General features: G+C 39.7%; 2 protein-coding genes across 5 annotated transcripts; one reads left to right on the plus strand and one right to left on the minus strand.

Annotated features, from left to right (window-relative positions):
* Positions 1 to 833: 833 nt before the first annotated feature.
* On the plus strand, positions 834 to 13,129 carry hlfb (HLF transcription factor, PAR bZIP family member b). Of its 4 annotated transcripts, none has more exons than XM_061233144.1 (4): positions 834 to 1,178; positions 1,952 to 2,326; positions 8,191 to 8,405; positions 9,974 to 13,129. In XM_061233144.1, exons 1-4 carry the CDS (start codon positions 1,073 to 1,075, stop codon positions 10,190 to 10,192), a joined length of 915 nt encoding a protein of 304 aa, XP_061089128.1. In that variant the 5' UTR covers positions 834 to 1,072; the 3' UTR covers positions 10,193 to 13,129. The 4 variants fall into 4 exon arrangements, with proteins under 4 accessions (XP_061089128.1, XP_061089129.1, XP_061089130.1 ...); XM_061233145.1 differs by having other exon boundaries at positions 9,977 to 13,129; XM_061233146.1 differs by having other exon boundaries at positions 1,970 to 2,326.
* A 12,782-nt stretch (positions 13,130 to 25,911) lies between these two features.
* On the minus strand, positions 25,912 to 26,214 carry si:ch73-256g18.2 (small integral membrane protein 36). The gene has a single exon (XM_061224484.1). It carries the CDS (start codon positions 26,212 to 26,214, stop codon positions 25,912 to 25,914), a length of 303 nt encoding a protein of 100 aa, XP_061080468.1.
* Between the last annotated feature and the right edge of the window lie 550 nt (positions 26,215 to 26,764).

Consider the following 26,764-nt stretch of genomic DNA (forward strand, 5'->3'; position numbering starts at 1 on the left):
ATGAGATTCAATGTGACCAGTGTGTTTATCATGCAGGCCTTTCCAGCCTTCGAGCTGCTATTGGATAAAAGTAGGTCAATCCGGCCCCCTCACGTGACCTAGGTATCACTCCCGCTTCAAGTGCAAAGAGTGACAAACCTCTAGACCACAGATCTGCACATCAACTGGTATAGCTAGATTTTGGTCCACAGCTTTGGATATCTGCTCCATTTGGTTTACAGATATATGGTCTCGAGGTTTAAACTCCAGCTAAGCGCACTGCAATTTATCCATTTTAACTGTCTGTAAAAATAAAGAAAGTACATAAAGCTTATTTCGAAATGTATGTTTTAGCTCCTGAAAAATATGAAATGCCTGGAATTTTGACACACGAAGAAATTAAACGCATTTAACTGTGATTGAACCAGCCGTTGCACATAATTATAGTAGCCAAATGCCAGACACTTATTCTTTGATTAAAAGAGAAACTGGGCGAACCATTCTGACAACTTGCTGAATTCTGAAGCAATTTGCGACGAGTATTTAAATTGCATGAATAATAATAATTGCAATTGTAATAATGCTCAATCTAAATACGACTACAACTACTACTACTAATAATAATAATAATAATAATAATAAGAAGAAGAAGAAGAAGAAGAAGAAGAAGAAGAAAAAGAAGAAGAATACAACAACATATTAATACTACTTTATTATTAACTAATCAATTGATATTTCGTGACGCGTTGACGTTTTGTTCTATTTCCCAAACTCAGGGGGCGGTGTTTCAAGACTGCTCCCGCCCCTAGAATTTGACGTCAGGGCTGTCAGTACCCACACATGGAATTGCTAGCCCTTTCAGAATAGCTGCAGTCAAGATTGCTCTGTCTGAATAAGTAGTCGAAAGTAAATATCGTCATTAAAAAAAAATAGTAGTTTGAGGACAGTAATCTGATCGCGGGTTCAATCGCAGTCTAAGCAAAACCTTGTCGGTGATCATTCCCTTTTGTTTTTGGGGATTTTTATTTTTTTTTGCATTTATTTTTATGCCATTCGCTAATTCTTTCGAATACGAAGTTGTGCTGTAGAGAAGATGGCAAGACCTCTCCCCTTAAATCCAGCATTTTTACCTCCAACTCATGGCGTTCTTAAATCCTTGCTGGAAAATCCAGTGAAATTGCCACTTCACCACGAAGAAGGTAAGGAATAATGATGTGCATTAGCAAGGCAATCAATTCGCTGTCTGTTTAAAGTAAGTTAAGACAGCAAGCATCCGATGTGTCAAGAATATGTTTTCATCGGTAATCTTAGTACTAGCTCTAGTTACAGCTACTTCAAACAGCGTTTTACCCCTTTTATATTATGTACAACATAGTTTGGTTTATATAATTTATGTCGTTGCATGTCACTTAGTATATTGATGACTAGAATGCTGATTATATAGTGTCGGAAATGCATATTAAGCTAGGTCTATTCATTTTTTTTTGTTGTTGTGATTTTTACGTAATTGAAGTTTAAACTGTCAACAGCGCGAAGCACTCATCTACAGTAGCTATGACTGCCTTTTCAGGATTGTAGATGTCCAAAAGCGTTTGTGTCCTAGCTAGCTGTTCGACTGATTTGTACTTGAATTCGAGCATTTGTCTCTGATGGAACATAGGTATAGATTCGAACATTTGTATGTTGCCAACTCGCTTTATTGCTGTTTATTACGTTACACTTGAAAACATTTAATCATCTCAACTTGATAATAATTTAACTAGCTATTTGTTAAAAAAATGATTGCTGTTGCTGTGGTCTAAGGGTGTGAGGATCTTGAATCGCCAGCTGTGATTTGGTTATATTTATTTATTTAATGAGAAATTATAACAACAGGAACAAGTAGTCACTTATATGGAAGTAGCCTCTATAACAAACAAAAGAACAAAACAAGTAGTGGTTTCTGGATTGTCATGCAATTCCTTTGTGACAGGACTTTTAAATTTTTTAGGTTTTGGGAAAGAAAAAGAGAAGAAGTTAGATGATGATGGAAATGCACCACAGTCAGCTTTTCTGGGCCCAACACTGTGGGACAAGACTTTGCCTTACGATGAAGACAACTTTCAGTTGGAATACATGGACCTTGAGGAGTTTCTGTCTGAAAATGGAATCCCTTCGAGTCCCTCTCGGCATGACCAAAACCAGCACCAGCACCAACACCAGCACCAACACCAGCACCAGCAGCCATCCCTGCAGCAGGTGCCACCTCAAGCTGTCCCTTCCGTCATGGACCTCAGCAATCGTGCCACCACATCCGTTCACCCAGCCATGGTCGCTCAGAACTGTATGCACAACACAGGCCGATCAGGTAACCCACCCTTCTCAAACAAAACATTCCATTGCCTAGGAAGTCCCCTCAACAGTAACAACCAGGCAGATGCAGTGTCTTTGATTGTCCGGAGAAAAGCACACAAAACACATTGGAAAATGTATGCATAAACAGTAGATGTCTGTCCCAGGGGGCATGAATGCTGCATTAATTTGAGCATTTACTGTAAAATAATAGCTACTGCTTTAATAATGATGACTTGCAACTGTTGTCTGCCTGAAACAAGATTATGATTGATATAAATTCATATCCGGACATACCCTGTCCAGTGACACACAAAGAATTAGGCTACTGACACAAAGCATTTAATAAAGGAAAAATGGACTGCTGTGGTATTTTCTCGCATACATGCGCTGTCCAATATCATCTTGTTTGCTGAAGTGTAAAAATAATGTGTGTGCAGAAGTACATCTCCTTTAGGCAAAGGCAACATGTTGTGGCATGTAGTCTGAGAAAACGTTTGTTATGATTGATGCTGTGTTCAATTTAGAGGTTCACTGCTGATAAGTACAGTGAGAAAATGTGCTAACAGCCAGAGGTCTTCTTCCAAACTTGGCATGCATCAGACTTATTTTTGGCACAGCCTGACCTTTGCTTCCTGCTAATTATTTTCAAATTTAAAATAATTTTACAAAGGTCAGATATGAAAGAACACATGAACCTATATTTAATTTCTTATCATTAGAAAGTTGTATGGGACCCTTTTTTAGTTCATAGTACATACTTTATGGAAATTAATTTAATAGGATTATGTTGTTTTCACCGTAAATATTGCCATGCCTTTATGTTCATTTATGAAATTAATAACCAAGTCTCATGAAATTCAGTGCATGAATATAAGAAAGGAAACTGAGTGTGTGCTGGTGAACTGAATTGCATAGCTACCAATTGAGAATGTTCTGTAGCATGTCCTAATGAACAAGCAAAAATACTTCTCAATGCATATAGTTATATGTACGGTCATAACTTTACTGTGAAAACTCTGAGCGAGCTTGGCAGAGATGGGCAAGCAGGACTGGAGTTGTGTTGTGACAGATGCGTCTGCCTGCTCAGGGGTGTTTGTGTTCCCTGGTCTGGTGTAGCTTCGCGGCTCAGCCTCTCCTCCGTAGCACATTATTCCTCACGTGAATCAGGCTGGGGTTGTTTCAGCCTTCAGGAGCACGTGACAGACACATGGAGGCGCCGTGTGCAGCGCGCACAGCAGACTCTGCCTGTCTCAGCATGCGATCTCTGCTCTAGGTACATACTGTACTTTGGCAGGCGGTCACATTCCTGGTGCTCTCACGTGAATGCAGGGCTACTCCAGCAGCTTTAACTCCTGGCTATAGCTTACAAGTGCTCCATACGTGACACACACAGCGCTAGAATGACGTTACGGCACTGCAGTATGCAGTATGCGGTGTGCATGGAAGAGTATTGTACATTTAAAAAGTCATTGTTAACTATTACGTGTTATTTTACATTTAGCCAAGCTTTATTGGCTCTTTTGTGCCATTACTTACAATTATGGCACATTTCAGTCTTACGTTCAGGCAGGGGTGGATGTCAGGTTTTACTAAATATATCCTCGATAATTATCTACATTCTTGTAATTGCATGTATTTCTTCCTAATCATTTTTAAATGTTAAATATAGCCTACTCTTAGGTTTAGGGTGTGAGCATTCAGGCTATTTTTCCTGAAGGCTTTGCATTCCTTCACCTGGTACTCAGCGAGTGAGCTGAATATGGTTATAGGTCACGTTTTCAAGCACGCTGTGCAAAACATGTTTTGATCCATCTGCCTGGCTTCCGTCACATTTAAATGGGCGTGCAGTGGACTGACTTTCATTGGAGGGCCAGCCAATTTGACACCAGCTGGAGGGAGGAAAACAAATGTGTTTGGCTGTAGGGCTGCTCGCCAGTCACACTGAATATTCATGCTTAAAACCAGCTGACATTTAAATGAACAGCCATCTAGTCTCCTCTGAAGAAAATTGAATTACCAATTATTTGAATTGCATTCAGCTTTCCTTCAGTCCAACACAAAATAATAAAAAGTCAATGTTGGGTTATTGAGTGTTGTATTGTGTTGTGTTGTATATTTTAAGTTAAATAAAAATAGTACGTATTTTAATGGATTTTATTTTAAGTGTTTGCGAGAGACATAATTTCGACCTCTCATCCTAATTTTTGTTCATTTGCTTGAAATAGTTTACAAATATATGTACTATTATTGCGTGATATATGTCCGAATGGTTATTATTTAAAAGACTGTTTTAAAACAGATGACAATGGGTGCCGCAGAACAGTGACATGATGAATAGGCTTCACTGATAAATCCATGTGATAAAAGCAAAGACATTAACCTCCCGATTAAAATAAATCCTTTCCCTGGTATTTTGCTTGTCTGAAAACAAACGGAGACATTTGTGAGAGGGAGTTGCTATATTCACACACAACTATGCTTGTACAGACTAGCCAAATGTGTGGTTAATAGACTTATCCAACATACTGGCTTGTTTTCTGGCACAAGTTGGTTCACTTTTGTGTAGTTGCTGGAAACTTTCATGGTCTATTTGAGATTTCAAAAAGTGACATCATGCTTCTTGAGTCTAAATCAGTTTTCAGAGCAGGAACTAGCCTGAATGCCTTGAATATGTAAAGCTTCTCAAGGCTGGGTTTGGGAAAAATAATAGGGAGAAACACTATGATTTTGTAATGCCTTGTTATGCAATTAAAACTAATCTTCAATCTGCAGGGGAATTAAGTGTTTGGGAGGAATTTATGTTTTTTATTTTCTCACACAAACTGCAAACATATATACATTTGATCGTGTCTAATGATATAATTTGTATTCAATGGTAAAATGACTATAGTTATACTGTATTTTTTAGACCTCTGTGCAATGTTGTTGCGTGACCGATAATGAAAATCAACCACAGGGCTGAGATCTGAGAAGGGAACACAATGAGGAATGTGAAAAGTGCGCTAACGCCCTGAAAATGTTTGATTGAATCAGCTCAGTGGCTGAAAAACATTTCCTTGGATGAACCACCTCTGCTTTCAAGTAACCCTGTTGTGTATATTTAAGAGTGACATCATTTTGAACCAGTACAGCCTTTTTTTCAAGATCCTGTTTAAAAGTTCCTATGCCTGATTTAAATTTCATTTCAGACCTTAATACAGTTCTCTCTTATGCCCAAAAGTGATTCATAGCTGAGAATCTATGGATGTGCTTATACTGAGGTTCTGGTATGGAGTGAAATATAAATTAAAAATTCAAACATCAAGGGAAGAGGATGACTGATTATTCTTCTTCTTATTATTAATATTATGATGATGGTGATTGATTATTATTATTACTATAGTGGATTGTAGTTTGCGTGGCTGCTTATGTTGCGTGTGCTGCATGCAGCAGTAAAAATGAATGGGTTTGGCTGCACTGAATCCCACAGGAGGAAAGCTGGGTTTCCTGTTGGGAGTTCATGCACAGGTCACTCCTCAGTGCACACCAGAACCATATTGCCGGGCAGCACTGCAGATTGCTCAAAAGGAATTAATAAGCTCTTTAGGTCAGGTAACTAAGCCTTCTGTTGTAGCCTGTCGCATTCAGACTGCAACGCTTATAAGCACTGCCTCAGCCTACGCAATGCAAATGACTGAACTCCCACACTGGAGAAAAGAGGGAATATGATAGGATGATGTGTTTTTGATGTGTTTTTCTTTTTGAACAATTGGCCCCATTAGCTAAGGTGTAAATAAGGCCAGATAAATTAAATCCTTGTTAGTAAAAATCTAGTGGTGTTAGCTTGTCCTCGGTTCAGTTGACTGGGCCCTTTCGGAAACCGGGGTTGATTAGGCAGGAAGGAGGCACTTGAGCTCCCACGTAGCGGTAGCCTGTAGCGGGTCTGCGGTTTCCCCAGCGCTGCAGGTGGAGTGAGGCGAGGGGCCTCGACCCCTGGCAGCCTGCCCACTCCCTGCACTGCGTCAGCCTGTGGAGCTCTAGCGCTGAGGCGCCCTGCCCTGGGCCTCTCGCTCTGCGGCTCATCCTGCCTGCGCACCGGGGGTCAGCTTTGGCTTTTGGACATGTTGTTTTCTTCTGCGCTGTTCCCCCCTCAGTAACTGAGACACTTCTCCTCAGATTGCTCCTATCCTGCCCTAGTCCTCTGAGGGTCACCTATTTGTCATAAAAGCATAACCGTTGTGAGGTTTAGGCCAGGGACTCTGAGGAGTGCTAAACTTCTTCTGGAAGTTCAGTATGACTCCTACCTTGAATCATAAATTGAGTCTAAATTTCAGACCTTTTCTCTCTTAATGGATTATGCCTTTCAAAATGATACTGCAAGGATGTCTGCCTTTGGCTCACTGTGCCGACAGTGCCCATCAAACAAGAGCCACTCACAAAATGTTGCTTCCATGGAGACCGATTCATTTTATATGAAAGCCAGTCTACAAATCCATGACCTGAAGTTCTCCTTTTAATATTGAGCACTCACATTGTACTGTAGGTAATGTGAGTAATAACCTTTTTTATGCTGAATATGTTTGTTTTAGTTTTTGAGCTGGCTGGAGTTTTTCTGATATACACCAAGAGCTGGAGGCAGACAAGGGGTCGATCTGACTGTCTTCAGACTTCTTCCCTCAACTTGATTGATTTCTTTAAGAGAAATTGTTTTTTGGAAATGGCTAGAATGTGATTTTTTATGTAGCATTGGCACTTATTCACCTGTTATATTTGTTTGCACAAACCTTTCTTCTCAGATCTATTTGTCTGATATATTTCTGAAATAAGGCTTTTAAATGTGGCTGTATTCCAATGAGTGTACATACTATTCCTTCCCATCCAATATAATTTGACTCATTGTATATATATATTTTTTTTTTCATTATGAAGGGGGAATTGGAATTAGATCGGTCCAATGCAAATGCTGAAGTCTTGAAATATAATTAGTGAACATCTGTAAGGGATATCAAGGTTAAATAAAGCAGGCTTGTGCAAAATGCTCAGCACAATTTCTGTTAAAGCAATCATTGGCTTTGGCTCCCAGTGGAGCAGCAATAGAGAGGTTGGAGCAAAAACGGACATTATATTGAGTATTAACTGTGTGTAACTGTGATTAACTCGAGCAAACTGTATGGCCACCAATTAACATGAGAACAGGCAATTCAGCCCAGATATGTTTGCAGTTTCCTACCACTAATCTCTGTAATATACTTCTTAATCTCTGCGCAGAATTTATTTGATGTGTTGAGCAGCATACCAACCGCAGTGCATATCCTGGCACAGTTATCTCTGAATGATTGTCCTTGATTTGCATGGCAAAATTAATTATTGTATGTAACTCAAGATTTGGTTTCTTGAACACACATCATTCACAGAAACATTAATTGTCCTAAGTCTTTTTTTTTCACAGAACTATAAAGTAATCATATTTTTATAATCATAGTGAAATTAATTATCACTTTTAGGCTGCAAACAAATCTTCCAAATCTTCACCGGTCTCAGAAACAGTGCGGCCGTATTTTGCGCGTGTCTTGTGTGGCCTCTAGTGGACACTATTTTATTCAGCCTTCCCTGCTTGCGCCTGCCTCAGAACTCAGTTGAGTTTAGTGATGTTGTATTGCCCTGATGCACCTGACGAAACCTGACTCTGGACTTAATTAAACTCAATTGCTTAATTACTCAACCAATTCCGGACCAATCGTCATAACTGACAAAACGAGGTCTGTGGAGTCAGTATTGCCGGCAAGGAAGAAAATGTTAACTTTGAAAAAGAACAGCTCACAATCAGGAGATGGTAAACCCAGATGGAATAAGGGAAACGGCCCATAACCGGTGTGTTCATGTCTGCCCCTCCTGCAGTACTGCCATCATCTCGCAATACCCCCAGCCCCATCGACCCGGAGAGTATCCAGGTGGCGATGAGCTACGAGCCCGACCCGGCCGATCTGGCCCTGTCCAGCATCCCCGGGCAGGAGATGTTCGACCCCCGCAAGCGCAAGTTTTCCGAGGAGGAGCTGAAGCCTCAGCCCATGATCAAAAAGGCACGCAAGGTCTTCATCCCCGACGAAATGAAGGTAATTTGGAGCTGGTTATGACGCGTGCGAACGAATAAGGCACCTTATATAAACCTGATATGTATAATGTAATGTTCATTACCTGGCCCTTAGCTGGCAATGCATGAGCATTACTTTATTCAAAAGTTTGATTCATTTTAACGGCCAGACTTCAGATTTGTGTCTTTATCTGATTTAAAAAATGAATTATTCTTGGTGTGTGAAAGTGCATTCAATCCTAGCGAATTGATGATTACTCTGTTAATCAGAGGACTCACAACCATTTTCATTTTAAGTAAATGTATGGCATGGGAAATAGCTTCATCATAGGTTTATTACAGATAATGATCCTGATGGTCCTTATAAATATAATAATAACTGTAATGGCTTTAAAGATGAGTGCATAAAATTGTCAAAGTAAGAGATATTACTTTAAAAGAGAGCATGAAAAGTGTGAAATGTAACAGAACACCTCTCTATGTAACCAGCCTCCCTTCAGTTCCTCCATTGAGCCTGACCTGCTTTACACACTTTCCCATTGGCCAGAGAGGCCACGAGATAGGGCTAAGAGGCTTAAACCCAACCATTCATCTTCATTCTGACCATGTAACTCTCCCATTTCCTGCTATCGCTCCATTCTGCAGGCTCAGGGATTAAGGGATTTGCCATTACGGTTCGTTCAAATAAAGGTGAATTTATGCTGGGGTTTGTGGTGTAATACATTGCTCAGAGCTGATTAGGCTGCCGCCAACTGACGTGGGAAAATCAGCTAACAGTCGTGGGTAATAATTGCTGAAATAAATGGGGTCTAGATGTGAGTTACAGTAAGCTGTCCTGGAAAGCTTTTTTATTTATTTATTTGAACATTTGCAATAATAAGATTAAAATCAAAACAGCAATACATGGTAATGACAAGGCTGGGTACTGAAAATGCTACTCCAGAGTCAAAAACTGTGTACGATCGCTTGAAATAAACATGTTCTGCACTGGAAAGAAAAGATGGATTTTTTTAGACCTTTTTTGTGTTTGGCATGACGGTTGAGAAAGCTACTGAAGAGAGAGTGCCCCTATACTCGCATATTTTTCAGACCATCTACTGTGATCTAAAGTGGGAGGGGGGCTGATATTCTGAAAGGTCTGTGGGCTGAAACCATGGCAACATGATCATTCTCTGAGATGCTTGAGTGCAATTGAAGCTAAGCGTCACATACTTAATAGTTACTGTACAGTGAGCTGCATGCAATGCAAAGTTCATACAGTATACACCACAAATCCGCCAGCAAATGAATCACCCTATACAATTAACCATACCCGAAAACCACTGGAAATGGGAAATAAAAGCTGAATCTGGTAGCTTATTGAGGAGAAATCCAGCAAGTTACATGTTAAAAGGAATACATTTTAGGTAACACATCAAAAGAGCTAGAATATTGTCTCCCTCCCTAAATTTGTATTGATAGCAAGTTTGGATATTTCTCTCTGAAGGTGCTTCTCAGACATTCAGACTCATGGCTGTGAGTAAACCTTACAAAATATAATTGGGTACCATTTCCCTCCTCCCTCTTTTTTTCCCATTTGCAATTTTTGAGCAGGATGACAAATACTGGTCAAGACGCAGAAAGAACAACGTGGCCGCCAAGAGGTCGCGGGACGCCCGCAGGCTGAAAGAGAACCAGATCGCTATCCGCGCCAACTTCCTGGAGAAGGAGAACTCGGCCCTGCGCCAGGAGGTGGCGGATCTGAGGAAGGAGCTGAGCCGCTGCAAGAACGTCGTCGCCAAATACCAAGCTCAGCACGGGCCTCTGTGAGCGGGCAATCTCCCGTCCTCCTTCCCCTACCCCACCGGCACAGGCCTCTGTGAGCGGCCAATCTCCCACTCTCCTTCCCCTACCCTACCAGGTCAAGAGTTTGAAGGACAATTCAGTAGCACATCCCCACTCCCCACCCTAGCCTTCACCCCCCCTAATTCTATTTCTGTTTTCGGCACTTTACCAGAAGCAGAAAAGATGGCTGTCTATATATAGATATTATATTGGTGTTTCTTTTCTTTCAAGCAACCTGCTACCCCATCTCCAATCTTTGAAATGTATAGAAATGAAATTTCCTTTTCTCTTTACCTGTTCTGTACATATTATGAACTGTTGTACCATTTCTTTTCTCCCTTGTATATATTTAATTTTACTTTATTTGTCTTTTTTTAGTGTAGCTCTTGAACTGAATATACTACCTACTGCCCTATTGTCTTTGTTTGTTACTTCTTTATAAATAGGAACAGGATAGGCCTTTGGAAGAACAGTTCCTGTATCTCAGATACTTCAGTGTACATTGTCTTCATTTCTGTGTTACAACTGTTTTCTAACATTTTAATTGTGGAATTTTTTTTCTAGTACATTGAGTGCATCATTTTGAGCTTCCCTTGTGGAAGTCAATATTGTTTTGTTTAGTTAATTGTGATCTCATCTATTGTATCTATTAATTTTAAAGTGATGTCCGATAACACTAGCGTCTGTACTTGCTTTTAATTTAATGCACACTGAGGGATTAGCTCTTCACCTCCCACACAACTTGGTATAAATGATTACTTTAAATTAAAACACCAGAACATAAAGCAATAATACCAGCATTTGCAAGAATATCTTATAATGTATATCTTATGAAATTAATCCAATCTCCCTCCTTGGTTCCAGCAGAACTAGCTAGCAGGTTTCATAGCACGGGTTAATAGTTAATTGCTATTAACAGAGAAAAAGGCCATTATTTACAGAACAGTCACTTTCCAGAGAGACTCCTAAACCTAAAATGGCTACCTGAGAGAAACCTTTTCAGTTTCCCTTCTGTTCAGCCTAAATTCATGTATGTTTTGAACTTGATTTATTATTACTATTACTCTGATTTGTATTGATAATGGAATCAATTTGAGAACCAGTGCTTTATCATTTTTTTGACCATGATCAATTATTTTGTCATATTTTGGTCATATTTTATAGGTATATGTTTGACTTGTATGTCAGGCATGAAATGAATGTAAAAGATGTTCAACAGAAAGGTGGATGGTGTTGTCCTAAACTGTGGTTACCTAAATCAACTTATTAATGTTTACTGCTGACCAAAATCTATAATACATGAGATATAATGCTTATAAGAGTTTTAATGTTTATACAAAACTGTAAGTTGTTCTTGTACAGTATTTTTCTTCCTCTACAGATTCTAAGAGTGTATTTTAAGTGGCACAATAACATTTACATGCACAAACACGCACACACACACACACACACACATACACACACAGGCATCAAGAGTTGGGCTTTACATGTAATTTATAATGATGTATAATTCAACTCACAGGACTGCTGTTGCATTTATTGCACATTACTGTTTTTGTCCAAAAACAAAAGTGTTCCAGCACACAGAATGTTGTGGGCATCATTATGACATTTTTTCTACCACATAGACAAAACGACATGAGAATAGCCTGCAGCCCCAGACACACCAAAACCTGAGTATTATGAAAAAATGCACCAAATAAACTACACATACATGATATAGGGTAATATCAAGGAATAGCAATACATACATGTATGCATACAATCACTGCCATAATTTCAGTTTTAGAAACACCTGGCTGAAAAAAGAGATGATATTATTGTAATCTTCAGCTAAATGTTGGCTTTCACTGACGTAGTGAATGGTTACAACTTCTTACCTATCAGTTGTTTTTACGTTGCTTTCTTCTATCTGTTGTTTCAGGAAGCATGGATAACATTGTGGAGATAGTTGATTTGATTTAATTGCTGAACATTATCATTGGCACACAGAGCTTTCATGGTTAAACATGTTCTGAACATACTGTAAATGAGGTTTAGTTCTATGTACAATACAACATGTTATATTGTACTGGTTCAGATACTATTGGAAGAGAAGAATTTGATATACATGTAAATATATTTTATAAATAATGATTATTTGCGGATATTGTATGTGCAGATATTTGTTGGGAGTATGATGGCTAAGAAATTTCCTCATTTCGGAAACTTTAAGACAGGCAGCCAGACCAGGAATAATGTTAACTAATACTGGTGTTAAAACAGGCTAAAGGCGCCTCTGGTCTTGCTGTACTGTTGTGGGCTTACATTTACAAGGTATTCCTTTCAGATTTCTCACGGTTGTTTTTCTTTTCTGGTTTTGTGTTTCTTGCTGGGGTACATAATGAATGGGATCTGAGGTTTTACTAAACCCAACCTTTTAACGGAATTTCCACCTCCCACTTACTGAGCTCTTTTGCTACTAGAAAAAAAAATGCAAGAACTCAGGATAAAGCCAGAATGAATACAATTTACCCTCATCCAGTGTGTATATATCTACCTCATATAAAGGAAAATAACTATGATTTTGAGTCTGTTCAAGTGCCTTGACTACATGCTGGTTGTACCACAGTCACTCAACAATCAGTTCACAGTGCGTTCCTGAGTCTTCACAAGCCCACTTGGAAAGGCTCAGAACTGCACAGAAGGGCTGTCCAGTCCACCATTTTATTAGAGCATTATTGATTCTGATGCTACAGTGGGATGGATACATGGTATTTCTGGCAACACCAGCAGGCTGTTTCTCTGAGGGTACATTAATACAAATAAAATGATATATATATATCTTGTTTGTCATGGAATGGATAATGTTACATATGCTGTTCAGCCCAGCTCCTTTTTCTGTATGTAATTCTTAATGTTAAATAAAGTCTTTACAATTTCTTCCCTGTACTGAAATATTGTCATTTTTCATGTTATTCATTGTCACATATATCACAGCACATATTACTATTATATTAAATTTCCATTCATTGTTAAGTTAAAGGAAAATTAACAGGACAAAATACTGTGAATCCTTTTCCACTGTTGGAATTACCAACTGTACCATGTACTCATTGTAACTTAGCACTTCAAGTATGCTCAAACATGCATGCTAGGAAGTCCCAGTCTGTGCCAATTGCCAGGACTCAATAAACCAAGTGCAACCAGGAAGTACACAGACTATATATGTTTATGCAGCTGCGGGCAGATGAAACAGGCAGGGGTCAATCGCTGGCAGACAGAAACGGATAATCAGAGGCGTGGTCAATGTCACAAGCGAGAGTCCAAACACAGTAAGGCAGATCGATGCTGGCTACTGGATTTGCCCCGGGCCCACTCCAGACGGGCGGTGACAAAGTCACGTTTCATAGACTGCCACCAGAAGCAACGGGACATGAGATCCAGTGTGTGGGCAACCTCTGGATGGCAGGAGAAGGGGGAGGCGTGGAGGCATGGAATGATTGTTGCTGCCAGAGTATCTCAGAAACTGCTGATATCCTAGGATTTCCACACACAACAGTCTCTACATTTTGTTGAAAATGGTGCGAAAAAATTAGTGCGTTGTTAATAAGTGAAGTCAGAGGAGAAGGGCCAGACTGGTCGAAGCTGACAGGAAGGTGACAGTAACGCAAATAACCATGCATTACAACAGTGCTATGCAGAAGAGCATTTCTGTGTCAAACCTCTAAGTGGATAGGCTACAGCAGCAGAAGACCAATAAGTCAAAAAAATAAGTCTAATAACTATGTAGTAAATTGCTCACTGAGTGTAGTTCCATTTAACGTGGGTGCACTGCCTGGCCACAAGAGGGTGCACTATTATTATTATCCATCCATCCATCCATCCATCCATTATCTGAAGCCGCTTATCCTGAACAGGGTCGCAGGGGGGCTGGAGCCTATCCCAGCATACATTGGGCGAAAGGCAGGAATACACCCTGGACAGGTCGCCAGTCCATCGCAGGGCACACACACCATTCACTCACACTCATACCTACGGGCAATTTAGACTCTCCAATCAGCCTAACATGCATGTCTTTGGACTGTGGGAGGAAACCGGAGTACCCGGAGGAAACCCACGCAGACACGGGGAGAACATGCAAACTCCGCACAGAGAGGCCCCGGCCGACGGGGATTCGAACCCAGGACCTCCCGCGCGGAAGCCGCGGATAGTTAAGCTTAACTTTCCTTAACTTTTCCCATTCATTCTCAACGGAAGTTCTTATCACTTCGGATGCGATATATTCTTGGCCGCACGTTGATATCGCGGCGCTGTTCCGAGAAAAACCAATGACTTCCTTACAGTGCGGATTCCTTAACTTTTCCCATTCATTTTCAACGGAAGTTCTTATCCATGGGGTCCTTTTGGTAAGTCTTATTTAGATAATTATTTTGTCATTAACGGGTCCTCGAATGATATTCATGTTTTGAGGTATTCCCGATGTATTATTGCTATTTTGAATGTTCCAATTGTTCGTTTTTTTATGTGGGAAAATTACAGGTAAACGGGATAATGTCTCTGCATGTCTGCTTCTCAACGTCGTAGCCAGCTACATTAACATGCTATCACATTACGGTTTTAAAATATCACCGTCATTAATAGTGTTGACAATTTGTATACACGTTTGATTCGTGAAGGTTTAGACATAAAATGTATTATTGTTGCTCGTATTTCACTGGCAATTGTTTATTGACATTGGCCTAACTTACTGTCATTCAGACATCTTGGTATATGTTCCTTTATTTTCCATTAATATATTATTATTATTGTTGTTGTTGTTGTTGTTAACTTGCCCATATTATGTAGTTGCCCAGCTAAGTACTTAAATAATAGAGCAGTTTCCACAATTATTATATTATACAATATTTACACCCATGTTACCTTAAATTATATGAATGTACAGTAAATACATATACTTATTGTTCTGTTTTTTCTTTGTTTAGTACAATAATGACTGTAATGCCAGGCATTACAGTATAATTAGGCACACAGTATAATTAGGTCAGGTCTTGGTTACTTTCATACATTTCATAACTAATGTTACTTTGATCAGCATGTGGAGGCATGTATATTTTCTCCCAGGTAGGCTACAGATATACTTCCGAAGAGGTCTGTGAAGTCCTTGGCAAAATCGGAACAATACCAGTACTTCAGGAGACCCAGCCTTCACCTTCCCTCCTGCCCTGGCTATTCCAACTGCCCCAGTCCCAAGCCCAGTCTCCTTTAATACCTATGCATATCCACCATGCTAATATTGTTACAAACAACAATATAGTTATTCATTGATATTTTTGTTGCTGTTGTTGTGTTTATATGTTCATAAGAATTGTAATATGCAATGCCCTCCGTAATCCTTGGGACAAAAACATTAATTTAGCTCAGTACACCACAATTTTATATTCATAAACAAACGATTCAAAGTGCAAGTTCTCATATTTTATTAAAGGGTATTTTTATGCATTCTGGTTTCACCATGTAGACATGACAGCACTTTTTATACATAATCCCCCATTTCAGGGCACCATAATGTTTGGGACATATTTATGTGATGTAAATTACAGTCATGTTTACTGCATATTTTCTGTATGCATGACTGGTTGAAGTCTGTGACCCACTGAGACATGACTGTGGTCTGCTGTGGACAGTAGTCTCTGACACATCCACACCTGCCTCCCGAAGGGTGTTTCTGATCGGTTGGACACATGTTCGGGGATTTTTCTTCATTATGATGAGAATTCTTCAGCTATCAGCTGTAGAGGTCTTACTTGGCTTGCCATGCCCTATGCCCCATTACATGTTCTCTCTCCTTAATGCTGTTCCAAACAGTTGATTTTGTTACACCTAAGGTTTGGCATAACAAAATAGACGTCTCATAATGGCTTCCTTGACATTCAGTGGAACAACTCTGGCCCTCATGTTTAATGACAATAATACAAACCAAAGGCAAGAAAAAGCCTAGAAAAATATTATGTTTATTGTTACTATATATAAAACACACTTTAATTTCAATATGGTGAAACCAAAGTCTGTAAACATGCCCTTCATGCATTTTTTATTACAAATCTAAAATTGTGGAGAACAGAGCCAAAAAAAAAAATGTCTTTGTCCTAAACATTACAGATGGCACTGTATATAACATTGTAATCTTTTTTTGTGTATGTAATAAATTGCAATAATTGATCTAATGTCAGTAGTGATGTAATGTCAGTTCTACATCTAAGTAGGTGTACAGGTGTTCCTAATAAAGTTCTCAGTGAGTGGATATTTTGGCAATTGTCTGTATCTGTGTGCATGGATAGTAGACAAGTTGTAAATATTGTTCTCCTTCAGTTGCCATAAAAACTTTTACCCAACATCCAACCAGCTGCCTACCTTTCATTTTATTTCCTGCTTGATATTATTATGTACTTCATTATCGGTCACGACCTGGCTCATTGGCCGTGACAAAGAGGGAGACGCACACTGACGCATTTAAAAAACAAGGTCAAATTTATTTGAAATAACCAGTTAACAAAAATGTGTAGTGTGAAAGTCAGTTGCATCAGTAGTGTGAGTGAGTGGATGTGTGAAAAGTATGCTGAAGCAATGTTGTCTCATGCAAACCCAAAAAGAACCAACAGGTACGTGGGAAGAGAGTTCCCTCCTTCAGGCAAGAGTCAGGTACATTTTAACATCTGGTCACAGGTGCTCCCAATTGCGCAAATGACCTGGTACTCCGCCAACAAGGCACCTGTGAAGTAACGCCAGAATAAGTAGCACAGAGCAGGGGGCCGTAACATATCCCTAATTTTAACAATTTGAAACAATAAAATTAAAAAATGTAAAAAACATTCTCAGAGTTACAATAACAGCCATTAAAAACAATGTACTTTAAACAAATTGCATATCCCATATTGTTCAGAGTGAACAGTGGGGGACAGAGCCAAATACCTTAATTGTATTTGAGGTAACTATTAAGTAGAATGATGGCAGAAAGGATTTCCTATCCATAGTGAAATGGAGCTGGAGATCTAATGACACGACAAACATGATTATGGGACAATTCTACAAGGAAATAGTTTCCATTATTTATGTCATGGTTTGGCAAAGGGCGGATTCGAGCCGTGGTGACCATCGTAGGGCTCTACACCTACACACGGCTGGCCCCTTGCTGTGAGGCGGCAGTGCTACCCACTGCACCATCCGTGCCGCCATTTTTTATTATTATTATTATTATTATTATTATTATTGTTATTGTTGTTGTTGTTGTTGTTGTTGTTGTTGTTGTTAGTAATGTATTGAAATATTGTGTTTTTTCCATCAAGCACCTGCTTCCCAAAAGTTCATATTGAGGTCTGTCATCAAAATTTCTTAAAGAAACTGAAAAAAATATAATTCGTAACTGTTACTTTCACTGACTATTTCTTCACTTAGGTATACATACTCCATTTAACAGCATTTTTTCATAACCATACCAATTTATATTGTTACAATGTTACGCTAGGTTCAGTCATATGAAAACAAAAGACAGATTTTCTTCATTAGCAGTTTTTACTATTCTAGCCTACATTGACCCATAATTGCATAGCTTATTTATCTACTCAATACTCAAGAAATTTACAGAAACTGTCCAACATATTATATTATATATTTATTGAAAGCTTACACAGAATTATCAAAAGAAAAGATTACAATGAATATAATGCATATAATGGTCACTAGAGAGCGCTCTCTATTCTCAAATATCAAAGCTTCCTCATGAAAGCATTTTGTAAACTGTTGTACGCTGTACAATTGCTAATTCCCGAGATGGTGCGATGGTCGCTGACAGTGTGTGTAAATGATAAAGCTGATGATAATTTAGCTCTGCTTTTTCAAAATAAGCTCTCAGGGTTCACTGTGTTTATCCCCCCTGTGTTGTCGCTGTCTTTTAGAACTATTATTCATCTCGAGAAGAGCTCTCCGTTGTTCGCCTGGCCGTAATGAAAAAAGCCTCCGTCGCTGTCTGCTGGGAGTGCCCTCTCAGTTCCACACTGAGAGGGGGCTCTTGAATAGCTTCCTGCACGGATTTCTGCAGCATTTATCAAATGGACTCGGTTATATAAAGCCATTTGTTCACACAAGGGAACAGATTGCCATCTCTTGTTAATCCTAGTTCTTCCCCCTCTGGCCGCAATCAGACAGTGGGGGCTGAAACATCAGATGAATTACGGGCCGAGCGCTGCTCCCATCCGCTGGCTCCTGGCCTCCTACTTCCTGTCTGTGTGCTTCAAAAGGAAGACGGCCGGCAGCCTCTCACACACACTGGCAGGCAGGCACGCACACAGGTCCACAGAAGCTGCACACACTCAAATGAAATCACTTTCAAGGGACTAATCACTTTCAGTCGGATGAGTTGTCTAGCTAATGCGTAAAACAGACCACAGAAAAGCTTCCATTGAATTTCAGAGCTAATTTCTTTTCTCGAAACATGAATACATTATTACAGATAACCAAATAGTTTTGGTTTTGGGAGTAGCATTACAGGAATCGGATAATAAGTCACAGATAAGTCAACATGAATAATTCAAAGACTGTGTGGGGTGATTCAGGTGAATAATATGCTCAATGAAAGTAAAACGCTTTTGACAAAGAGACAATACTCTCAGGCACTCTTAATTGCAACTAATTAAAATACACGTGAAAAAATTCAGTGCCTTTTGTTTTGTCATTGCACAGCGCAAAAGATGCACACATTTATGAAATTCAATATTCAAAACCTGAAAAAGAAAGCTGCCATTGCTTTCAAAGTAAGCATTCGTCTGCACAAATAAAATGTGATTCAACTTGTTATGGAAACTGTGCTTTTTAAGGTTTTTTAATGTTGCTAATGTCATGTTGGAAAATGTTCTCATTATAGTGGCGATCATGAGGAAATGTATTCACAGTGAGTGTTAAACCAGTTCATAAACCTGAATGAGGGGAAAGGTCATAAACAAACTGAGGTAACAGGAGACACAAGTTCCGTCCTATGTGTAGTCTTTTACAGCACAGACTTGTCTTTAAAATCAATTTAGGTTCTTAGTATGAAAACGCCAGGCTAGGAGGAAAATGAACACAGACTGTGTTGAAAGAAACACAAGATGTGCTGCCTGAACTAGACATGGACGTGTGTTAATAAATGACACATCATAGTTTCAACACATCTGTTTCAGTAGAAAATTCACTGAAGTATTGAAAACGTACTGCAATGATGTTACTGCCTTGCATAAGAGGATTTGGTTTCATTAGTATCTGTACTAGTAACACACCTCTGTTTATTTATATACTATATAATATATATTATATTTTAAGTCATATATTTCTGTTAGCGTCACACAAAGCTGTGGTGTATAAGTCTGGGCTCAACAGGGGGGGTTTCTGGAAGATTTAAAGGGAGCCCTAATCCAGCCCACTCTCCCCTTCCATTAGTGCTTATGTTATGCAACTTTGTTTGGGCTTAAAACTTCACCTTTAGATGAGGTTTTAGTTCTAAACTTTCTAACCTGATCTGAACCCACTTTGCTGAGATATTCAAAATACTGCTATAATCTTATGACATTCAGAATTGCTTTTTAATGTTTTCTTTTTGTTATGTAACACAGTTCCTGTAAATAAACTTCCAGACTTTTGAAGGGTGCATAACATGTACTGTATTTGATCTGTATATTTGTATTCGAAGGAATTTATTTCCACATTAAATTGACTTTTTTTAGGTCATTTGACAACATATAATGAAAATCCAATTTTATCATTGTAATACACATTTTATGTACATAACATCCTTTGTTTCATTATTGACTGACCTGTTCTTGTCCAGAAGTGGGGGGAAATGCAGACCATTAAAAAACATAACAAGAGGTCAAATATAGTTATATGTTATTGAGACAGATATGAGAAAGATAATTACAAACATAATTTAGTGGAGGCACATGCACAGTCAATGACAAACACAGTTCATGCCATGCCTCTGGTAAACCAAATGGTAAATCAATCATGTGCTGTCACTGTTGCAAGATCTCTTGGTTTCCATTGAAGCTCCTAGGAATTGGCTGTTTGTGTTGCCACAGAGTCTGAACAGGAAAAAATTAATACATATCATGTAACTGTGTACGCCTCACAGCAAGGAGGTCCTGGGTTCGAATCCCCGTCGGCCGGGGCCTCTCTGTGTGGAGTTTGCATGTTCTCCCCGTGTCTGCGTGGGTTTCCTCCGGGTACTCCGGTTTCCTCCCACAGTCCAAAGACATGCATGTTAGGCTGATTGGAGAGTCTAAATTGCCCGTAGGTATGAGTGTGTGAGTGAATGGTGTGTGTGCCCTGTGATGGACTGGCGACCCGTCCAGGGTGTATTCCTGCCTTTCGCCCAATGTATGCTGGCATAGGCTCCAGCCCCCCTGCGACCCTGTTCAGGATAAGCGGGTTCAGATAATGGATGGATGGATGGATGTAACTGTGTAGCATCGGTATACGGCAGCTTAGTTTCAGACTTGATCACATCCCTTACAGGGGTCCTGTGGAGGTATGTCCAGTTGGCGTAGATGCACACTGACATACCCAGTGCCTCTGACTTTGGTTAGACAGCGGGGCGAATGGGGTGACTCCTTAACATTAAGAAAGTACTCAGACACAGAAGATCTGTCCTCCACATGTTGTCAGTGTTGATCTGGAAAAGATGGAGAAAAATTATAGTAAATGTTTACAATAATGCAGTTACAAAGGACTGCCAAGCTGAAAATGCCGAAATCTTTACCTGAAATATGAATTCAAATATGAATTTAAAGGTATATGAGTTTGAAGGCTCATTTGCACAAGCAAACCAGAGGGTACCCTGATTGTTCTATGCTCTATACTCACATCTGATATTGTGATGGAGTGTTCTCTAGCAACAACCTGGAAGTAAAAAAAAAGAGAATGCAAGAGGAAAACCCGCAAGAGGCAGTCAGTGGCAGTTTGCAGGTTGCATCAGAAATGTAGCAAGAGCTATCTCGCAGGAGAAAAATATGCTGAAACCACTGTCCAGTTGCAGCATTAATGGTAAAAAAAGCTTCTTTTCAGAGTACATTATCCTTGGTGCTGTTTGTCAAGTCAGTGAGATGTATTTGATACATAGGTATAATGTAAATATAAGATACCTCTGAATTGTATAAGGTACAAATCGGCATAATTGTATAAGGTACAATTCTGTCATGATATACCAGTCAGCAGGATAACCCAGGATCTAGGGTGATGTGTCAGGGGGTTAAACATATATTATCTAATGGGTTCTAATGGACTTACTGTTGGCAAGCAAAAGTTGTGGGGGAAGGGGAAAGACCTGGAGAGCACATTGTGTATGTTGTGGCAGCATTCCAACTGTTACTCTACTCCATACCGCCCTCTGCATGGGATGGGTTTGACATTATTAACTGGCCTTATGGATGGCGTGTGTGCGTGTGTGTGTGTGTGCGTGTGCGTGTGTGTGTGTGTATGTGTGTGTGTGTGTGTGTGTATGTGTGTGTGTGTGTGTGTGTGTGTATATGTGTGTGTGCATGCGTGTGTGTATGAGCTGCGGGAGGGGCTAGCGATTGTGGTGCAGTGGTGGTTGGGTATGCCTGTGCCTGGAAGAAGCCTGTGATTGGCAGTAATTTCCATATCTGCCTGTGGAAATATTATTTCACTGCAACCTTAGAATCTTTTTCTGTAAATCAACTCGGGATTAGGCACACAGGAATGAGAACGGAAATTTTGCTGTAAAAATGTCTTCATTCCACATGATTTAATGATTTGTTCCTGCATTATCATTTATATTTCCTTTTCTCCCATTCAGTTTTCTCATTCTGATGTGTTAACAATCTGGCTGTGTTATTAGTTTATCACATGTTAATGTTTTTTATTTGCATAGCATACATTGTGTATATTTCTGGAGATTTAAATATGTGACTAGAAACCCATTTAGATTTAAACAATACTGATTGTTATTGGGTTTATAATTAGTTGCTTGATGTTATCCAAAACATGGAAAAACTGGCAGGATAGAAAAGAGTGTGGTTATTTGTCCATGTCTTGTGTGATGAGTCCTCGGTAAATTAGTCTTAATGTGAGCATAGTGATGACCTGGTCTATGATGTAATGCAAGTGGAGAAGTGAAGAGTGTGAGAACATTCTGGAAGGGCCAGCAGGGATGTTGATAATGGATAATGGAGTTCTTATTAAAATGTTAAACAAACATTGATCCAAGATTATTATCAGACAGATGCAGAACAGAAATACTTATTTTGATGCTCTGCAAATTCAATAATTTGACTCTTTGACTCAAGCAAAGCCAAGTGTTAATTCAAACCTGACCTTTGGCAATGGAACAGTAGGATCGCATAAAAAATAAAAATAAATTCTGTTTTTGATTTTCTTTGCTGCATTTAATTCTTCTTGACATGACAGGACAGCCCATTTCATGTCACAAATGTAATCTACAGTAGAAGCTGCATTACAGCATAGCATGACTGTGAGCTGACAGATTTGCCAAACAGCTGAGTGTTGCATGCCTGGGAAATAGTGCATAGTGCGTAGTCACACTTAACTGGGGGCAGACAAGTCACTGGAATAGTTTCCACTGAGCAGTGTGGGAGGCCTCCTGGGCCCCTGGGTTATGACACGCAGTAACCTGCTCAGCCTCTGCACAGACAGCACAGACCTTCTCCAGAGTACACTTCAGAAAGACCACCTGCAGATTTTGCCTATTTAAAAACCAAGGGAAGTATGGTGGTGAGCAGTTGTGCACTGGGGTGGACCACCAATGCAGTTGTGTAATTTTTGAAAGCAATGTTTTGTGGCCTTTTCTCATTTTATTAACAAACTATCCACATTATAAGGACACACTTTTCTTGTTTAAATAATCCACCAAGTGTGTATATCATTATAATTACAACACACACGCCTGGAGTCTCAAGATTAGGGCATCCATTTTTTGGCACATCTATTCATAGAGCCAGTGCTAACTATATAGCTGTCTCTCAAACGGTGAGCAGACAGCTAACTGTTGAGTCTTTCCTTATGTTGATGCCCATAGTGAGGGAGAAACGTCATTCAAATGAGCTGCTGACATTTCAGTCCATGATCATATTTCAGCTCCATGCCAGGATATTCAAGCCTAAGTCCTGGTCTTAGTTCTGAAAATCAGCAAGCTTCCACTGTGGTGGAAGCTGATGTTTTTGGAACAGTGATGACAATAATTAAAACCATTTAGAAAGCCACCAGAAGACAGAACTTTGGGTCCAGGCAGTGTTGTGTCTTAGCAGAGGCAATAAAACAGTAGCCTCCCTGGAACACATGACACATGAGCAGCTCAGAGAGTAAATGGAGCAGTGAAAGAGCCAGCCACTCAAAACTAAAGCATCCAGTTAAGCATTTCTAAGGATATTGGACTAAGATGGCTGTTTACTTGGTTATAGTGCAACCAATTTGCAGATTGTATGAAAAGCTGTTAACACTTTTTTGTATTATCATAATATGCAAGACAAAAATGTTTTTTAGGAAGAGTTGCTTTTGCAAATTATACATTAAAGAATTCAGTAAATGAATTCAAACTAAATTCAATTGGTAACAACCTGCGCTGTTATGAGAAATCCTTTAATATGTGCAGCAATTACATTTGCATTTTCAATAATGGCAATACTGCCATTATACATCTAATATTATTCACTACAATGAAACTAATGTGTTATTGCTGTCTCAAGTACTTGTGGCCAAATTGTTCAGTTACCCCAAGTTCCCAGATGAGTTATATTTACTTGTAAGGAAAGAGGCATACCATGGTCATTTCCATGTATGATTAAGCACTTATAGATTGCTTGGTAGAAATATTTTGGAGTTTGAATTGGCTTTAATGGTCCAACAGCTTTATACCAGAGCCCTATTGATATCACTGACACAAACACACATAAACAGTGCCAAAATGTTCCATGAAAATGTTTAACAAATTTAACAAATAGTAGCCATGTCCTGGTTCAGTATGCAAGCTTTACTGTGCTGTAATACTGGCCTCTATCTACCCATACACACTTATTGTGAATACAGCTCTCCATTGGAGGCTGTGTGTGGTCTGTTTCTGTAATTATGTTTCAAGTGTCAGTGCTTGTTCATCCCCTCCAGAGCCTGAGCCTTTAGTCTTCTCATCAGACAAGCTGCTCTGTTTCTACTACTGAAACCCAAAGGCACTGATTACAGGAAACACATCTTAATGTATCTTGCTATGTGTAGCTACCTTTAATATATCATGTATTATTCTTCATTAATAATGTGACATTAAACAATACAGAAATAAATTTTTGGGGAAAACAGTATTGGCAGCTGTATTTTCAGATATAGCATTTCAGAGGTAAAATTAGGATCGAACAGAAGTAGAAGAAGAAAATGCCGACATCCAGCATGCCATTCCTTCGGGGTATAGCCTGTTAAATTATCTTTTAAGTTATCTCTCTTGAATCATATGATTGTTTCCCTTGTTTGACAATTCTGGATTTGTTCAGTATTATACAACTGAACAAATTCAATACAAATAAAATATGTGTAGTTCACTTACTGAAATGCATGTATTGAAAGATGAACACGTGAAATTCAGTATGCCAGTTTTGATTAGTAATTGATATGATTGGCAGAGTTCCAATGCAGTACAGTAAAGAAAGTAATTATGTTTTGCTTGTTGAAAGTGTTCAAAATTAATCTATTGCCTCTGGAAAGAAATAGATTACCAAAGGGTGGCCATATAGCTATTATTAAAAAATGCTTAACTTCATTAATGGGAAATAGCACTAGAAATGCCATTGGCTTACAGACTCTGTATTACATTGCTAACACCTAAATACACTAAGATGGATATCACTAAAGGGAGATATTAGACTATGGAACATGCACTGCAAGAAAAGTCATAGGATATGCATGATGCATTATTTTCATAAGAGCAAGGCTTCTTAGGCATAATATTGGGCCATGCATTACCCAGCATTGGAACCAGGAGCCAACCGCTGTACTTACTGTCTATTTCTACTTCAATGAGTCAGGGCATAAGGCCAGGGACAACACAGCCAGAGATTGCATTTCTGTAGCAGTCCATCCATCACCAACTGTTACAGTAACTCCTACATGGGAGATGCCCAGAAGGACAACACCACAATTCTCAGCTTTGGGCAATTCTCCAAGGAGCGATACTTAGGGCTTTATGAGGTGCATAAAATCAACAAAGGCAATAAACTTGCTTGACACACACAGTGACTTGTTAAAGTCCAGTCCTAGAGAGCCACAGTGTCTGCAGGTACTTGTGGTTTCCTTTCAAACAGCAGATAAAGAAGGCCTTGAACTACTGTTGGTTTTCAGTCAGTTTCAGTGTCTGTGATTTAGCACCCTTTATGTTGTTGACCAGTTAAAGAGTCCATGCAATTAGGCCTCTATTATTTCACAGACATGTCTACCCTGTGAATCCAGCTGAGCTTCACGAGGGTACATCTGCACACAACTCAACAATGTTCAACTCACGGGCCAGAAGGCAAATGCACACTGCTGGCTGCAGCTTACCTTCTCAGTGCAGTCTCCGAAGGGAGTGGTGAAAACATTGTCCAAAAATGTGTGCACTGTAAAAGTCAAAAGTTGATGGCGTAGTTTGTCCAGTTGCTGTCTGCGAGCACAGCTCAAAGGAGACCTGCTCACCCACCGCTTCAGACCAACGTGCTCCTCTTCTCCCGGACATCGGCGGCTGGCGTCTCATACGGCGTGACCAGGTTGTTCTGGTCCCAGTGGGCCGAGGCAGGGGAGCCCTGCATGACCACCAGTCTTATGGGGGATTGGGTGGGGGCGGCAGGAGGCTCTGACGTGTACTCCTTGGTGGGATCTTTGCCCCTGCAGTCATACAGTATGCACGATATCAGGAAGACCAAAAGCAGGATGACGTAGCTGGCGATCAGGATGATGAGGTTTAGTGTGACAGGGTCAATCTCCAGGTAAAACTCCATGAAACCCATGGCGCCTCTTCACATTCCCGTGCTGTCCAGGCATGGGGGGAGAGTGGCCACGCGTTGCCTTCGGCGAAGGAGGAATCGGAGGAGGCAGAAAGCGACAGCAGGGCTCTGTGCCGCAGATCAGAGTGGATGGTGGCTTTGTGGTAAAAATACTTTAATCCGCACTACTGCTCCAACCTTGAATTCCAGTAGCCAATGATTAAAGCAGCTTGGATTAATAACTTAAGCCGCCATTTTAATTTTGCCAACCGCACAGAGTAGAATTGATTTAGCCTGTGTGATAGTAGAAAAAAGGAAAGACTAATTAACCGCCAAGGACCAGTAAACATCTTGCCGGACAGTATGTTTTGGTTTTGCTGTATTTAGAGAAAATCAGCTGCTCTGTTGTTCTGTGTTCATATACAGTACTGTGCAAACGTTTTAGGCACCTGTATGACATAAATAATTGAATGAAATGTCCAAAATAAACGTACTATACATTTTACATTACATTTTCGTAATTTGGCAGAATAGAATAGAATAAAAACTGAATCAAATCAATATTTTTTGTGAC

The sequence above is a fragment of the Conger conger genome, chromosome 2, assembly GCF_963514075.1.
Source record: "Conger conger chromosome 2, fConCon1.1, whole genome shotgun sequence".
In the NCBI taxonomy this organism is placed as follows: Eukaryota; Metazoa; Chordata; class Actinopteri; order Anguilliformes; family Congridae; genus Conger; species Conger conger.